The sequence below is a fragment of the Pogona vitticeps genome, chromosome 4 (genome assembly GCF_051106095.1).
Source record: "Pogona vitticeps strain Pit_001003342236 chromosome 4, PviZW2.1, whole genome shotgun sequence".
NCBI lineage: Eukaryota > Metazoa > Chordata > Lepidosauria > Squamata > Agamidae > Pogona > Pogona vitticeps.
Window position 1 is genome coordinate 135,626,759 of NC_135786.1, and position 18,662 is coordinate 135,645,420.

The 18,662-nt window shown below is 41.6% G+C and overlaps 1 protein-coding gene across 4 annotated transcripts in view; it reads right to left on the reverse strand.

Moving 5' to 3' along the window:
• Window positions 1-4,003: 4,003 nt before the first annotated feature.
• MTRR (5-methyltetrahydrofolate-homocysteine methyltransferase reductase) overlaps window positions 4,004-18,662 on the reverse strand; it is a 30,884-nt gene continuing 16,225 nt past the window's right edge. For 2 of the 4 annotated variants that reach the window (XM_072998446.2, XM_072998445.2), the window contains exons 11-15: window positions 16,977-17,142; window positions 10,757-10,875; window positions 7,552-7,644; window positions 7,259-7,441; window positions 4,004-4,517 (exon numbers count right to left, since the gene is read on the reverse strand). In XM_072998446.2, the coding sequence (XP_072854547.2) occupies window positions 4,373-4,517; window positions 7,259-7,441; window positions 7,552-7,644; window positions 10,757-10,875; window positions 16,977-17,142 (706 nt within the window). In that variant the 3' untranslated portion in view covers window positions 4,004-4,372. Of the gene's footprint in view, window positions 4,518-7,258; window positions 7,442-7,551; window positions 7,645-10,752; window positions 10,876-16,976; window positions 17,143-18,662 lie in introns of all 4 variants that reach the window. The other 2 variants (XR_013544731.1, XM_072998447.2) reach the window with 2 other exon arrangements.

The window sequence follows — 18,662 nt, forward strand, 5'->3', positions numbered from 1 at the left end:
TTGTTTTGCCCATAGGAACGCATTAAATGGGTTTTAATGCATTCCTATGGGCTTTTTTATCGCATAGCGACGAATCCTTGTAGCGCCAATTTTGGCTGCACGGATTATCGTCGCTATGCGGGGCACCACTGTATTCCTTCACAGCCCAGAATAGAAGATGCATCTTATTCTGCTCCTAGTTTTGTTGGTTGCTCCATTTCTTCATCCCCAGTTCCCTAAGGAGTGGAAAACCTGGGCTTCTCCAAACATTGTTTAACCTAACTCCAGCTAACAATCAAAGCATTGTCTTGACAACTGGAAAGCAGCATCTTTCTTCCTTTTCTTTTCTCTGCCTTTCTGTGTTCCAGCTGTTTATTTTCTCTTTCTGATGCATTTAACCTTTTCTCCTTTAATGCGTGGAGACCTGTATTTTATGTCAGAAGCGAGTAAATTCTAACCCTCAGCCCAAAGTCCAGTGAATTCAGAACTTGGGCCAAAGTGGTATCTCCTTCAAGGAGCCTATTGCTCATTATCCCAAAAGGATAGGGGAGAAGGATGCCAGGTATGTGTGCTGGTGTCCACCTGTGGTTTGTTTTGGCCCTACTTTCCACCAGTAGATCACTCCAAGGGAACATAGCTTTCTGCTGAACAAAAACTTCCCTAACCACGGCTTGGGGCCAGAGGACCCATGCTGTGTCCTGAGGTGCTGCAAAGTATGATCCTTTGGAGTCTTCAGGGTGGAGTGGGAATCTTTTGCAAAAGCTTCCTTTCCTAGCCTGGAATAGTGCATAATTAAAAAATCAGACCAGTAACTCCTGTTTTGCCAGTCACATTAGAAGAAGGAACAGAAGCTGTCTGTAACAAGCTGTTAAGTGCTCTTCTTTCTGGAAAAACATGGTACCATTTAGTTGACCTTTGTAGTGAAGGCATTGAGATTTCATACTGTTCCTTCACACTGCAGTGGAGGAAGGGAAGAACATTTTGTGTGGGTGACTTGTCCCAGGCACTATGTGTAAATTTATACAGTTGCTAAGCTACTGGAAATGTGCACCCCTGTCTATATGTGTTTAGGGAATTAATTTCATTTACATTAAACCATATTTGTAATTAAGGAAATAAATAGCAAAAGAACTTCAATGTGAGGACTTTTACAGTGGCTCCCACATTTTGGGGAACCACATTCTCTTCTTGACTTTTGACAAACCCTTGGGCCTCCTATGCTGCATCAGACCAAAGGCCTGTCTAGTTCAACATTCTGTTGTCATGAATTCCACCATTTATGCACAGTGTGACACATAACTTCCTTTCCTCTGTCCTTCATCTCCTGCCATTCAGCTCCAGTGGACGGTCTCAGGTTCATCTTCTGAAAAAGCGAGATTTTTTCCACACCATGAATAATTTTATATGCCTCCTAACCTTCCTCCTCTTATTTACCTTCTTCCTAAGCTGGCAAGGCCCTAATGATGTCACAAGACAAAGCCGTGATCTTTTGCACTAGGAACACATAGTGCACACAGCCACATGCCCTGCCCCCACTCGATGGTAGAAAGAGAATGGCTTGGTTTGGGCTGCATTGGAGAAAACCAGAGAGTGGGGGAAAGGGTTTGGCGCAGCTGTTTATGTCTGGTTAGACTCGAAGGAGTGTGTTTGATTGCTTTCTAGGTGACATCCACTGCCTTTATAGACTGCTGATCTCCATCACTGTTTGTCAACTTGTATATTTGTAAATAAACAGATTAACAGACATGCCCCCAAAGTCATGAAATACTTGCCCCTTACTTTGTTATCATATGAGAGGAATACAAACGACATAATTCTTCAGTTGCAAAACTAATTGCACAGCCAGCTAGAGATGCTTTTGTTCAGATGGGCTTTTTATTAACCTTGGTGTTTTAAGGTGACTCAGATGTTTAGATTATCTATCTTGGCATATATTTTTTTTCCTATACTACTTTGGCAATTTGGGACCAGGTTAAGCACTATTTTGAACATAGAAAAACTAGCGGAGCATGATTTTTCTTGCACATTATTTTAGCTCTTGTTCTTCTTTAATAGTAACTAAAGACAATCTGATCTCTCAGCAACCACAATAGTATTTTAAAAAGTGGTGATGTATTTTTTTTCCAATTCCGACATCAGTTTGGGATGGATGCACAGTCATCAGTAAAGTCTAACAGTCTAGAAGCAATCATCTTTAGATAAAGTTAGTATCAGCAATATTTTGATAATGAGTAGGGAAATGAAATTAAGATTACAGAACTCTTTGCAAGGGTGACCCAGATACTGCCTCAGTGCTCTGGTTTAAAACAATCTTAGCCAATTGGAAGAAATAAATCTCAAGCAGTATAGCCAATTTTAAAACTGCCTCTCCATTTTTAACTGCCAGGAACAGCATGCAATAATGTTCAATCCCAAGTCAATTACTGTAGGTCAAGCTTATACTAAGGACAAGCTTGAAATTTCCCTGTGATCAGATGGCAGCTGTATAATCCAGTTACAAAGCAGTTGGAAAAAACTGAGAACAAAGAGTAGTTCTAAAAGGATGGTTTAAAATAAATGCAGTTTACACAGTCTCAAAAACATGGGGCACAATACAGCCAAATGTCTGAATATTCAGGATCCATTTATTTATAAATCTACAGTGGTGCCTCGCAAGTCAATTGCCTCGCCAGGCGAAAAACTCACTAAACGAATGGGTCTGGCGAGGTTTTAGGTGCCTCGCAAGACGATTCCTCCTATGGCTGTTTTTCACATGATGAATGCGCTTGCAGAGGCTAGCCCAGCACCATTTTTGAAGATAGTGCCCCTTTCCCCTGCCTTCAGCAAGCCTCTGAACAGAAAAAGGGAAAAAAAGCCTTTTTCCATTTGGAGCCTTACCGAAGCCAGGTCCCGGGAGCAGGATCGAGAACCAAGGCTTGCGAGACAACTAAGCAGGATGGTTGCACACCCATGGCAGACTCGAACAACTGGCCCTGAAGAGGGGGAAAGGTTGAAATCTGTAAAAGAGCTCCATGTTCCTTGGTCAGGAAGGCACCCCCTAGGGAGGTGCGGTGGACACCAGCTCGGGAGCCGAACATGGCACACTACTTGTTTGATTGAGATGCAAAAGCATCCATGTCTGGAGTCCTCCATCAACGACAGAGGCAAAGAAAGATGGAACCCTTGAGAGCCCGCTTGTGAGAGCAGGACTGTAGTCTGCTGAGATGGACTGCCATGGAATTGTTCTCGCCTACCTAATGTATAGCTGTATGAACGAGCCCCTTGAAACAAGAGGGCTGTTCCGTGCCAACCTCCGAAGAGGCTGTATCCCACTGACAAGGGGGGAGCAGGAGCTACGGAGGCCCTTCTTCCAGGGCAGTCCTAAGGCCACAGAGGCCCAGCTCACTGCGACACAGCTCTAAGAATGAGCCCCTTGGAACAAGAGGGCTGTTCTATGCCAAATTCAGGAGAGGTTGTAGCTCAGTCAGGAGAATCACCCACAGGCGAGGAAGGCAGCCGGAGCTGCAGGGTGCCCATTCCTCTGCCAAGGGCATGCTGAGAAGCTGTCTTCTTCTATCCTGCAAGGAGGAAATTGCAAACAGACAGAAAGCTGTTGCTCTCCAGCCTGGGGGTAGCTTTATAAAGAAGGTAAAAGAGACATTATTTCTTCAAGAGAAAAGCCCTGAGGGCTGGAACGCTGGCTTTGTAAAGCCTCAACAAAGAACAGCTAATGCCGGCTAGTATTGTATCCCCCAGGCAAAAGAAACAACTTGTTACAAGTAAAGAACAAGGGGAGGTAAAGGGAAAGAAAGGAAAAGGCAAGAAAAAGAAAGATTTGTTTCTACTTGCGAAGTTCCAAAGGAAGCTGCTGCTACAGCGGTAGTCAGAAAAAGAACTGAAGCACTGGGCTGGGGGCAGAGTTATATAGCCAGGTGTAGGGGAGGTCCCAGGACTAAGTGCTTAAAGCTGTAAAAGTTACCAAAGACTGCTCTGCTCAGGCACAGATTAACCCATTAGTGTGTAATCACAGAGGACACGAAGGAAAACCACTTTAGAGATTTACTTGATGCAGGAAATCCAAGTCAAAATAACCATTATCTGTCAGTTTTCTTCAAAAAAGACATACAAATGAAAAGGCACTGATAAAACTAGGCTTTTCCTGAAAATGTCCTTATATTGCAGGAAGATTCCGTGAAATGAGTGACTTCTGATTGTGCAGACAGGAGGGCCTTCTGGCCCCAAGAAACAAAAATATAATATATTTGGTACGAAACAAGGAGTCTCTAGTGATCTGAGTGTACAACAGCAAATACTTCAATTGTTCAGGCACATTAAAGCAGATCACATTTAAGATCAGAAGGCTGTGCCTAGCAATCAGCAATCTAAAACTGCTATAAGGGAGCACTGCGGGTTCTTAGGCCCAAATGTCCTGCAGATATCTCTTTTCGTCTCTCAATGTAGCCAGTATTTTCAGTGCTTCCAATTTATCAATGCCTTTCTCAGAGATCAAGATATCCACCAATGTATCATTTACATCTTTTGCCATGTTCTTTGCATCTCTGAAAAAGAAAAAGGGGAAGTCATAAGCCATCAAACAGAAAACAAGGACGGTTAAAAGAGACACCGACACACCCAGCTTCACTTCTGAACAGGTCTAGGGAGGTGAAGAACACTGCTTGGCAGGGATGGTGGGTGGGAAAATCTGGTCAAGCTTAAAAGGGGAAGGTATGCCAATAAGTTTACTGGGTCACTGACAATACAGTGCTGCCTCGCTTAGCAATGTTAATCCGTGCAGCAAAAATCGCTGCTAAGCGATAACATCGCTAAGTGATTTTAAAAAGCCCATAGAAATGCATTAAAATGTGTTTAATGCATTCGTATGGGCTTCAAAGCTAACCTTATGTGAAAATCCATTACGGTGGCCATTTTTGGTGCCTCTAAAGTGAGGCAAAACAGCGGCCGGCCATTTTTTTCCCGACAGCCATTTTGGAACTGCTGATCAGCTGGCTGAAAATGGGGGCTTTGTGATGATCGCTTCCCCGCGATCATCGCAAAGCGAATTTTCCCCATAGGAAACATCGCAAAGCGATCGCTTTTGCAATCGCAAAAATAGCGTCGCTAAGCGATTTTGGCGCTCAACGGAGCGATTGCTAAGCGAGGCACCACTGTAATTGCCTGTGAAGCAAAGCATACAACTATGCAATCAAGGCTCGCTTCCCTTTTCACCCTCATGCACTGGAGGGATCTAGGCATCTTCTGACTCCCAGAAGAATTCCAATGCACTGGGAATCAGTGTTAGGGTTGTAGCTAGTCTCAGGTCTCATGTAAACCTCTTGCATTTTCCTGATTTCAGTGAAAACTCTGAAGTCTCCTCAGCTCTTGAACAGGGCCATCCACGGACAACCTGAGCATGTCAGTCCTGCTCCTCTGAATCATGACTGTCTGGAAACAGCAAGAAGTGCTTTCTTTTAAATACTATTGCATATATATTATTTGCATACCAGTTATACCTAAAGTAGGTTAAAATAGCTTACAAGGTAGATTTTGTAACACTTGGCATGAGGCACAAACCAAAAGATGGGTGCCTCCCATGGAAGCCCTAATGAAATGAATGAGATCTCTGCAAAAGTTTTTTTTTTTTTTAAACCCTTTGCACAATTTCAATCCATTCCAGGGAGCTTGTGCAAAAGAATCTCTCAGGACTGCAGTTTGTGCAAGACTCCTGCTCTGTTCCTTTTTTGATGAATTGACTCTCTGAAAATGTGAGCAAGAGTTCGCATTATCTTTTGACCAATTGTGTGGCCAAGCCAAAGAAGCAGGTATCTATTGGTCAGAATCAGGACTCCTGAGATAACTGAGGCTACGCAGTCCAAAGAGCTACAGGCTTGTGCAAAGAATCGATAGCTCAAGGCATCCAAAGCCTAAAGACATTTTTTCTCCAGAATAAACTGCTGGTTTCCTGGATTAAAGAACATTGAATCCATGGAGGTTTTAGCTTCGATATCATATCAGAAGTTCTGACAAAGTTAGAAAAACTCCATTCTTACAGCTTTAAATTCCAAAATCTTAAAACATAATGTTTATTTTTTGATTACTAACCTATACAAATTTCCCCAAGGAGTCTAAAATATCAGGTTTTTACATTTATTCCTACACAGGGAACAATGCAGCTCTTTAAGCCAACAATTCAAAATCCTGCTACTAGAAAAGCTGTTTCACATCCTCACTTCTCTGTACCTGAAATCAGTGGGCCATAAAAGAACAAAGTCTCCTAGATCATGAATGCACAACCTTTTTGTCCTCAAGACTGTCTGGTGTTGGCTGGTGGCCAAAGGTCCACATACAAAAGGAGGCATGTGCCCATGCAGACATGTGCATATACTGTCCCACACATCTCTTTCCCACACAGTGGGAAATCTCCCTGGTGCACCCTGCTCAGCATGCAGCAATGCAAACATTTAAGACGTGCCTCTAGTGACCAGTTTGGTGGGTGGGTGGGATAAAATGCTTGACCTCTACACTACCCCAGCAAGACTCCTGTTCCTCTGAGAACACTAGCACTTGTAAGAGCACATATCTGCCTGCCGCACAGCCGCTGTGATGAGGATCGAGACTGTTGTCCTGACACTGGTAGTGGTAATGGCAGAGTCAGGAGAAGGATTTCTCTGCCACCAATGACCTTACTGGGTGAATGGAGCCAGAGGAAGCATCTGCAGAATTCGTACCAACACTAGCTGTGACCTGAGCACCAGAGCTTAAAAAAAGACAGCTTCAGAAGCCCAATGGATGAGACCAGGTCTGTTCTCACATTTCCTGCGGTGGCCACCCAGGAGCTGCACTTATGGATGTTTAAAAGTTACACCAGTGTATTCTTTATGCCCATTACTGCCAGACAGAGATTATGCTGGTGCCATGAGTTCCTAACTATAACCCTGGTTTTCTCTTATTATTATTATTATTATTATTTTGTCTCAACAAGTCCAGAGTGAAACCACGGCGATTCCCTCTATGCCACTTTCTAGCCTGTTAAGAAGTTCTCAAACAGCTCTTAATGCAAGCCACTAAGCAATGTAATAAAACTGTGCCTCCAGGAGTATTTTCTTTAAGAACAAACATCTAACCAGAACACCTGGGCTCCCCCATTAATTTCTTCTTCTTCTATTGTTGCTCCAGCTCTCTGCTTACGCAAGTTTAGAAGCCCGAAGGTTTCAGTCTGTAACTTCTAATCTAAAGGCAGTTAACAATTTAACAAGTTCTTGCATATCCAACGTCTATAATACAGTAATTCACCATTACTCACCCACACAAATAAAAATACCCCTTTTCCTGCAGGAGAATCCTGTCAATCTCCTTATTGAAAAGCCGTAGGTTATCCTGAACGTATCTAGGACTGCCAGTTTGTATCATAGCTGGGGTGTCTCTTGAGAAGCAAACCTTCAGATGCGTTAGAGTGCCATTGTCAACAAAGTGCCTGAGCTCATCCCTGAAAGACAGAAGAGAGGATGACTGTGGAAATGAAAACCTAGCGCCCATGCACTGCTCCTGTTTTTGCTTGGGTGTTTCAAAAAAACACGAGTAAAGGAGTGAACTTACTGAAACAAGTAATCTCTGGCTTTGTGCCGGCAGCCAAAAAACAGCCATGTCTCTCCAAAAATCCAGTCTTTGTGCTCTTCCTTGAGCTTCTGTCTAAAGAATAGATAAGTGTAATATTATAACTGTAACCAGGGCTATTTTTATTCTGCACTTAAAAACAACAACAAATCTCCCATTCCTTTTGATTTGTGGGTGACCCATACAACACATATTGCCTTGGTTTAAACAACTGCGTGACTATCTAGAATCTCATTTAGTCTATGCACTCTACACAAGGACTAAGAACATTTGCTTGTAAGCAGTATTATCAGCAGAGTTGCTCCTGAGCATAGATGTTACGCAGGATCCTTATGGAGTGCATTATGTGTAATGATTTGCACATATCAAGCTCCATTAAAAAGAAAACAGGGAAGCTGTTTGCACCCATATATATATTCACAAAGCAGAACAAAAAGGAATGGACCCACTGCTGGCGTACCCAGTTCTATTTACTTTGTCACCACTGGCCAAAGTAATCATTAAGATCCTAAATGCTACGAAAAAGTACACGTTCTGCTACTTGCTAAGCTATGGATAAAGCCAGCAAAAAAAGGAACTCATTTCGTATTATGTGATAGTTCACAACACAACTTACTTAACTTAGGAGATGAATCAGAAAGATCTGAAAAATCCCAACTGTTTGTAAATTCATTGCAGTCTAGAATCAGAGAGTTATTTTCGGTGATATTATTTGTAATACAGCACTCTTCTGCTTGGTTAATTCAAAGAAACAGAAATGCTGAAATCGAGAGAAGGCATGAAATCCACCCCCTCTTGTTTCTTCTCCTTACAGTTACCTAAAAACCTAATCCATGCAAACAACCTTCCTTTAGGTTATCACATCCTCTGCATCTACTACTTGATATTCATGCAGCAACAACAGTGGGCTCACAGTGGCCTTATAAATCTCAAATACTCTCTGTTGTAACTACATCAAAGTTTTAATCAATTTCAATTCATGATTGCCGCAAACTGTCTTTCAGTACAATGCACAGGCCATTGAGGTAATATGGAATAAATTAGTCACAGCAGCTTGTTAAACATTATGAGTTCCCATTATTAGCAGTAATTATAGCAAATCTGTTTTCCCTCTGTTTTCAAAGGGAGATTCTGGGTGTCCCAATGGATGTTTCCCCAAGAATTTATTACCCAGTTTAAGGAAGGAATCATTTTGTATTGTAACAATTCAATTTCATGCACCACATACAAATACTTCTTTAGATTCTGCCTCGTATTTCTCTAAAGTACAAACCAAGGCACCAATGTTGGTGCATTAAGTTCTTGTTAAATCAAGTATGAGTTTGAAACATAAAACTGTAGAGATGAATTGAAATTCATTGACATCATTGAATTTAGGATGTTTAAATATGGATAGGTCAGCTTTCAGAGTAACGTCCTTCAAGCATGGCTGATGTGGTGAAAAAGCCAACCAACAAGAAAAGGGTTTAGTATATCACAAAAGTACCATCTTCAGTGTGGCTCCCAGTTCACTGTTATTGTTACGTTCCATTAAGTTGTATCTGACTTACAGCAACCCTAATAGAGCTTCCAAGGTAAGTGGACATTTCACCAATGTCACATACAGAGAGTTTCCATGGTGAAGAATGGATTTGAACCCAGGTCTTTTAAGTCCTAGTCCATCACTCTATCCATCACACCACCAATTTAGCATGCCTGCTAAACCTTTCATAGTTTGGAGCCATGTTATCTGAAACAGTGGCTCATCACAAACTTTTCTTCTACAGCAGTGCCTAGTCTAGAGTTTTCACGTTTTGAGGTAGTTCAGGTGGCTACTGAGCTTGGGCCTTTTCAGCAGTAGCACCTCCTTCATCCACCCCATTGCATCTTACCCAGAAGGGTCTCCCGGGAATCTGCTTTACTGTTTCCATTATCCTTCTGCCATTGAATGTTTATTATCAGGTCATTTAATCCTCTGTATGTTCATTATTAATGCAGTGTTTCAGTTAGCTTTATCATGCCTCTACTTTTTAGCCTCTACTGTTTTTCTTCATTTTTTTGCTTTTTCCATATTATAATACAGATTTATTTATTTCTTGGTATCTTGAGCTGAGAGCTCTCAGGTACAGGACAATTAATGCAGTTAGAAAATAAAGATGATCAGCTACCGAACTTGAATTTCTTGGTACTACTGAAGTAAATGAAACACAACAAGTCCAAATTAAACAAGAATATTATATTGTCCTACATACCCACATTGGTCAGCTAGTCCTAACCACAATAAACCCACTGGGTGGGATTTACTTATATGTTGACCTACCATATAACAACTGATTCAATAGATCTACTCTCTAGACCAGAACAACAATAATATATGGGTCCTTATTTCCAAAACTCATGCAATGCATTTGCTTCGTAGCTTGAGTATATGCTTCCTAAGCTAAAATGGGGAGTCAATCGCTCTGCAGTAATGTGCAGAGTCTGCAATTTGAAGATTTCACTGAGAAAACTTGTGGTCAATTAGACAAAGATTAAAGTAAACTGAGAAAGAAAAGGAATAAAGTACTGCAGAAGAAACTATGGTGCTAGTTAGAGGGGTACAATTTAAAATAATCATAGCTACCTTATGCTGGTGCAGTAAATGGCAATGTAAAGAACCAAATTCATATCACTAAGTGGAATGAAGTGAAAGGGAAAAGATCATGAGGAAATAAGCAGAGGAAATTGGTCAAGGTTAGTCTGATCCAACTGATCTCTCTTCCACTTCTGTATGGTTATAACCCTTTACTAGTAAAACAATGAAACCAATTCTCAGTGATGCTGGCGTGCTTGGTTTTTTTTTTGCCTCTTCCTATCAGCCAAATGGGAGGGGATCAGTGACAAGGTTCCTCCCCACCCATATGGTCCCCGCCTCTCCTATTAAGGTTCCAGCTAGCCCACCGTGTTGGTTAAAGTATTCACATTGTATGTCACAGACTTTAGTTGCCCAAACGCTGCCTACGTAGTTGGCATTGCTGAAGATCTCTTTCTGTACATCATACAAGATATCAGAGGACAGGTGTGCTTTGTGGGTTAAAGATGTCAGGAAGTAATCAGTTAGAATTTCACTATGGTATCACCCATTCGCAGATGTTATGAAACAATTCCCTAAAAACTGTCACACACGTACAGATGCACACGTGTGTGTTTACACGAGTGCATTACTTGCCTATGTTGCAGGAAGCCAATAAATGGTGCAATTCCAGTTCCAGGACCAACCATTATAAGAGGAAGAGATGGGTCTTCTGGTAAATGAAAAATGTTGACTGGACGAGGAGATATGGAGATCTAGAATGAAGTGAGATATCATTAAAAAAAAGTTTAAGAAAAACAACAGATACATTTACAAGCTATACCTTCCACACCCAATATTAGGTGCAATTAACATTTGAAAAACAGGACAGTAATGAGGGAGGAACAAGATAGGAAATAGTTTTTCTGCAGAAGGTGGCAGGAGAAAAATAGATAAGAACCAGATTTTAGATAAAGAAAAGGAACTTATCTGGAACTGGATGCCCAGATTTGTGTTTCAAACTCACTGTTACAGGATGTTATGAAAACCAATAGAATGTTTTTAAAAGAAAGAAAGAAAAAGAACCCATATTTCACATTTTCATTGGGAAGATTGTGAAAGGCACATTTATTGTATCAATGCAATTCACTTGCACATTTAATTTCCATATGAACATCTTTTCTGCTAAGGAAGTGAACATTAGTTTTGCATCAGGAAGTGGGTGCACTTAGCTGCGAGGTCTCCTGCTCTTGTTAACAACAAAAATCTGATGCCATGACATAATTTATATAAAACTGTTGACAATTCTTTTTAAGGTATTAAATTTTTCATATGAGCAAAGGTTAAAGTGTGTAAGCAGGTATGTTTTGTTTCTTTAAAGAAATGCTGATTTCTTTACAATTTCTATACAAGAGCCACCCCCCCCAAAAAAGATGGACAAAAATACTCTTTATAACTTGCCCATTTCTTCTAAACGTCTAGACTACTGACTAAGAGCTCATACAAATGGCGCAAGTACCAGCCTGTAACTCTCCTTCCCCCTGGAATAACCTGAAAACATTGGAACATTTTTAAAGGAATGTCTTCTGTTACTTTACTTTGGCCCAGTAGCAGATGGTTACTGTTACTCATTAACCCAAAGTAGCTAATTCCATTGGTGACTAAAGCATTACCATTACCAATTTAGGAATGGGATTTTTGAAATTAAAGGACTCTCAGTCCCATAATCCAGCTGGAATCCCACCAGGCCAAATTATGGAATGGGAGCCATCAAACTGACAGGAGGGTAGAGCACCCCTCTTACCTCCATGCTGTTCCTGCGCCACTTCTTTGCGCCCTTGGCACCACTGAAATGTATGCTCCCTGGCACCTTTGTGAGTAGCAGGGAATCCTTGCAAAGCTGCCTTTTATGCTTTCCAGAAGGTGTGAAGAAGGGACACAGGACCAGCATGGAGATGAGAGGACTGTTGCAGACTCCCAGTCCCATAAGTCATCCTTGGTGGTGATGGGGACATGTTTCCTGGCAAACTATGGGACTGAGAGTTCATTAATTCAAAAATCTCATCCTTTATTATGATTCCATGCAACCACTAGAAGACACATGAAAAGGCTCACTGATTCCTTCATGTGGCCACCTCTGTTTACTGCACGTTGAAATGCAGTGGAAAAAAAAAACACATTACAAAGCCAGGCTTCTGTTGGCATTTCACTCCAGATGCCTTGAACTATCCCCTCCCCACCACACACAAGGACTCCAGATGGAATAGTCCTACACATCAGAGGGTGTCAGAGTGACTAAAATTTTATAGACTACCATTTCTTTAATTTAGTGAACAAATTAAACTTTCTTGAATCTACCCTGCAAGATTCACATCCGTAATAATAACAACAACAACAGCAGCAGCAGCAGCAGCAAAACATCTATGTTGAGCAGGATACCAAGTTGGCTAGTAGGGTCTAGTGTGCTTTGTCACATCCATGCACTTTCCACAGGCTCACTCTCTCTCATGCACACGAGTGCGCCCTTTCTCCCACACACTCTCTCATCCTGCCCTGGGCTGGGAAAGAAAGACAAAAGAGATTGCATGAATGTTTACATCTTGTGGCTGTTTCTCTCCCCACAGCCGCTTTTCTCCTACCTTAGATCCTATCTCCCCATAATGCCTCCTCCGTGCAGAAAGGCAGTGGGAGGTAGGGGCATAAAAGGACCCACCCATATAACTCTTTCCTCCTCCCTCTCCCTGGTCATGCTATTCACACACATAAGAAATAAGTAAAACCAGATCCTCATTCCTGTTCTACTGAAAAATTGTAAATTACAGCCAAATAAGTAACTTTGATCTAGCTCGTGAATGCAGAATGTAATCTGTTCTAAAAGTGGCCTCTTAAAAATGTGGTACTTCCTAGCCTTAATTAACTTCTGGTCAATAACCCCTATGTTACATGATACCTATCTCATATAACATGCGAACAGACAAGGACAGAACCCTGTTACAAACTTAAACACAAGCGCTGTCTCCCACATCTACTCTGGCATTACCATTACAAGTTCCCCTTCCTTCAGCTGCGGAAATTATACCAGCTACGGCCCTACCTGGACGAGCGGAGTCTCATGACAGTTACACACACACCGACAATATCTCGCATAGATTACTGCAATGCGCTCATCATGGGGCTGCCTTTGAAGATGGTCCTGTGACTGCATCTGGTCCAGAATCGAGCTGCGCGGCTGGTGAGTGGTGCAGCCACCAGGGAGCATATCAAGCCAATTCTGTATAAGTTACATTGGCTACCAGTTTCTGCCCGGGCCCAATTCAAAGTGCTTGTTTTGACATATACAGTTGTGTTCAAAATTATTCAACCCCCACTGAAATTGAATGTTTTGGCCATTTTGACATTGATTTTGATCATTCAGTCATCTTGCTTACATTTACATGAAAGAGGCACTTGTAGGTCAGAGAAATATAACCTTAAGTTTATAATGAAATAACCACAAATGTATTTTCTGTGCTCACATCATTATTAGTTTTTATTCAACCCCCAAGTGACATTCAATCTTAGTACTTAGTACAACATCCTTTTACAGTTATAACAGCTTTTAAACGTGAAGCATAGCTTGACACAAGTGTCTTGCAGCGATCTACGGGTATCTTCACCCATTCTTCATGGGCAAAAGCCTCCAGTTCAGTCAAATTCTTAGGCTTGCGCACTGCAACTGCTTTCTTTAAGTCCCACCAGAGGTTCTCAATCGGATTTAAGTCTGGTGACTGCGATGGCCACTCCAAAATGTTCCAGCCTTTCCTCTGCAACCATGCTCTAGTGGACTTGGAGGTATGCTTGGGATCATTGTCCTGTTGAAAGGTCCAACGTCTCCCAAGCCTCAGGTGTGTGACGGACTGCATCACATTTTCATCCAATATCTCCTGGTACTGAAGAGAATTCATGGTACCTTGTACACGCTGAAGCTTCCCTGTACCTGCAGAAGCAAAACAGCCCCAAAGCATTATTGACCCTCCGCCATGCTTCACAGTAGGCAAGGTGTTCTTTTCGTCATATGCCTTGTTCTTCCTCCTCCAAACATAGCGTTGATCCATGGGCCCAAACAGTTCTAATTTTGTTTCATCAGTCCACAGAACACTATCCCACAACTTTTGTGGTTTGCCCACATGACTTTTGGCATACTGCAGTCGACTCTTCTTATTCTTGGGAGACAGCAAGGGGGTGCGCCTGGGGGTTCTGGCATGGAGACCTTCATTACGCAGTGTGCGCCTTATTGTCTGAGCTGAAACTTCTATACCCACATCTGACAAATCTTTTTTCAGTTCCTCAGCAGTCACACGGGGACTTTTCACCACTCTACGCTTTAGGTAGCGCACAGCAGTCGAAGTCAGCATCTTCTTTCTTCCACGACCAGGTAGCATTTCAACAGTGCCCTTTGCCTTGAATTTGCGAATGATGCTTCCTATGGTGTCTCTTGGTATGTTTAACTTCTTTGCAATCTTCTTATAGCCATTGCCCTTCCTGTGAAGACAAATCACCTCTTCTCTTGTCTTCCTGGACCATTCTCTTGACTTCACCATGTTTGTAACCACACCAGTAAATGTCTAGAAGGAGCTGAGTATCACAGTCATTTTAAAGCTGCCTAATTGGTGCTTATTATGCTTGATTGGTGCTCGGTGACATCCACAGGTGTTTTCAATACCTGATCAAAAACACCTGAATGAACCTCTCTTCTTCAGAGTGGTAGTCTTTAAGGGGTTGAATAATTGTGGCAATGAAGAAACCACAAAAGGAACATTTACTACTGTATTACATAAACAATTGATGTTATTTTAGTTGCATTTGGTTCTTTAAAACGTCCTTGTAGGATTTCATTCTGAATACAATTCCAAATGTACACTATAGTCCCTAAACCCCTTTACAGCATTGGGGGCTGAATAATTTTGAACACAACTGTAAAGCCCTAAACGGCTTGGGCCCTGGATACCTGAAGGACCGCCTCCTTCCATATGAACCTACCCGGCAGTTAAGATCTAGCCAGGGGGCCCTTTTGAAAGAGCCATCCCTCAAGGAGGTAAGAGGGATGCTTGTAGAGAAAGGGCCTTTTCGGCAGCTGCTGCCAGACTATGGAATGCCCTCCCGACTGAGACTCGTATGGCGCCGACGCTGATGGCATTTTGGCGCCAGGTCAAAACCTTCCTGTTCCAAAAGGCTTTTAATTGAAATAATATCAGCTGTGGGTCTCATGGCAATTTTTAGAGTATATATTTTTAATTGCATTTTAATTATTTTGCCCTTTTATTTTGCCTTTTTATTGTATTTTAAATGTTGTAAGCCGCCCAGAGACCTTCGGGTAGTGTGGGCAGCATATAAGTTAAATAAAATAAAATAAAATAAAATACTGCCCACATCTGGAGTTCATTCATTTACTAATTGTTTTAATATCATACATGCCATCCTTTGTCACCAATACCCATCTATATTCTATGGAATACAAAAAAGACAATTTCGAAGTAAGAGAATAAATAGGCACAAACTTGCCATCCGAAATGGCAACACACAGAAGTGTGTATCACAACAAGGGTATTTTGTCATGGACCTCATAGTGGCTATTATATTAAAAACAAACTTAAAATGGGAATTTGAGAGGGAAACAGCTGAATTCGATATATTGACAAATTCCAGCATGTAACTAGAAGCGTAAACAGAGACCAGTGTTTTTAGTACCCTTCAGAAAGAAAAGCTTTGTTATGTTGGTATAAGTGCAATGATTGAAAATGCAGTGGCAAATTGCTGCTAGTTAACAAGTCACCACTTGTTATTCCTTGTCCTGTGCTGGTCATGTGACATGATACACAACAAAAGACACAGCAGCAATCTGCCACTGCAGTTTTTCCATTGAACTTATGCTCATATAAATGACCAACAGGACTGTGCCCTTTATATATTAATACATTGGTTTTCCCAACAGTCTTCCCTGTGGCCCCAATATGTTTTCTTTCACACAAAAACTCTGGTCTAACCGCAACCAACTCTCTCTTGTGATTCCTTCAACACTTCAAAAAGACAAAAGTCTAACTATTGGGTATTAGCCTAGGGAGATTTAATGTCAGCTTATTACTCTACCTATTGCCAATATGTTTTTGTAATCAGCAAGCTGGAAGTTCATTACCAGAGCTGCTAAAGCAACTGATACTTTTTCTAATCCTTTTCACGCACCCTACACCCTTGCAAGCATGTATGTTTGTTACATATATACACTCTGGTATAAACAATGTACTCCAAGCACCTGAAGAAGTGGGTTGCAGTCCACAAAGCTCACACTACAATAAAGCTATTAATCTTAAAGGCATCACAAGACTTTGTTATATATATCTGAAACAAATTAAGGCAGCTGTCTCATGCATAACTGCACCAATCCAAAAACTAGGATGCTCATCTCAACTTCACTATTCCAGCAGAACACAACCTTCAGTCAAACTTTTCTGGATCTGGGACTGAATGTCGACCAGCATCATGGGACACACGTACAACATAAGCCCACCCTTCTGTCTCTCTCTTCTTAATAAAAACCCTCTGCTTAGGGGAAATGCAATAGTAGTAAAAACTTTATTGGACTTCATTCCCAGTCGGAGTATTTGCAAGTGAAGCCACAATCTCACAGCAGAAGACCAAGGTGCTAAAAATTCCTACAAGCAAACTAATAGCAAAACAAAACAAAAACCCTGGTGTCATGCCTATTAGGTTTCATAGCTACCATGATGAAACTCTAAAACATCATTAACAATAGAGAAAAAGATGGCCGTTATGTCAGAAATGCACAAGTATATCAGGATGGTACAAGAAAAACATGCGTTTTTGGACCCAGATTGGATACCTCTGGAACGAAGAGCTCCTCATCCTTCGTGCTCGGCTGAAGGATTGGGGCAGTCAATGTGGCTAGCCAGCCTGAGCAGACTCCTCTTCGCAGCTGACCAAGAGGAGATGCAAATTCCAGAATATTGAAAATGAAACTCATCTTTCCAGGCCGAAATAAATTGGAGCTGCAGCGAAAACAAAAGAAAATACATTTTCCATACATTAATAGGAAGTTAGCCATCCCATTACAGACAAAGAGTATTGTAATTCAGAGCTGAGTACACTCTGTATCAAGAAAAATTTTCACCCAGAGATACAATGTGATCCTCATCCAAAGCTTTCCTGCTCCACAACCCACTTTATTCAGCTTTCCCTCCAACACCAGAAATTTTAAGTGGAGCCACTCACATACTTTCAAATGAATCTCCCTGGTCACAAAGTCTAGAAACTTTTAAACTACCAAATGAGAAGTTCTCTGGGTGCTGAATCTATGCCTATTCCCCCACCCCCACCCCCACCCCACCCCTTCCCTGTATATCTGCTGTACATCCTCAGAACACAGATTACCCTGATCATGGTCTCTGCTAAAGAGTACTGATATACAAGGCCTTCAAATAATAAGTACAGTCATGGCCAAAAATACTGGCACCCTTGCAATTCTGTCAGAAAATGCAACCCTTCTCTCAGAAAATCGTTGCAGTTGCAAATGTTTTGGTACTCACATGTTCATTTCTTTGGTTTACGTTGGAACAAAAGAAAAAAAAAACAGAGAAGAAAAGTCAAATCTGATACAATCCCACACAGAAACCCAAGAATGCCAACATTATTGGCACCCTGTCTAAACTGTAAGAAGTAATTGCTTTTCAAGCATGTGATGCTCCTTTAATTTGTATTTAGACACACCTGTCGCAAGTAAGAGGTGTGGGCAATATGGTAACCAGTTAAGATGGAGAAAAGTTGACTCAACCTTTGTGTTGTGTGTGACACTGAGCATAGAGAAAAGAATGAGGTGTAAAGAGGTGTTTGTGGATTTGTAAAAACTGTGGAAAAACATCGAGAATCTCAAGGCTACATCTCCAGAGATCTTAATGTTCCTGTGTCCATTGTGTGCAGTATCATCAAGAGGTTTACAGCCCATGGCACTGTAGCTAATCTCCCTGGACGTGGACCAAAGAGTAAAATTACTGAAAAATTACAACAAAGGGTTGTTCGAATGGTGGATACAGAACCCAGATTAATTTCCCAACAAATTCAAGCTGATCTGCAGACACAGGGTACAACAGTGTCAGTTCGCACTATCTGTTGCCATCTGAATAAAAGGGACACTGTGGTAGGACCCAGGAGGACACCACTGCTGACACAAAGGCATAAAAAAGCAGGATTGGAGTGTGCCAAAATGTATGTGACAAAACCACAATCCTTTTGAGAGAACGTACTGTGGACAGATGAGACAAAAGGAGAGCTTTTTGGTCAAGGACATCATGGTACTGTTTAAAGAAAAAGAAACGAGGCATTCAAAGAAAAGAACACAGTTCCTACAGTCAAGCATGGTGGAGGTTGAAAGATGTTTTGGGGTTGCTTTACTACTTCTGGCACTGGATGCCTTGACTGTGTGAACAGTACAGTATCATGAAATCTGATGATTACCAAAGAATTTTGGGGCACAACATAGTGGCAAGTGTCAGAAAGCTGTGTCTCCACCAGA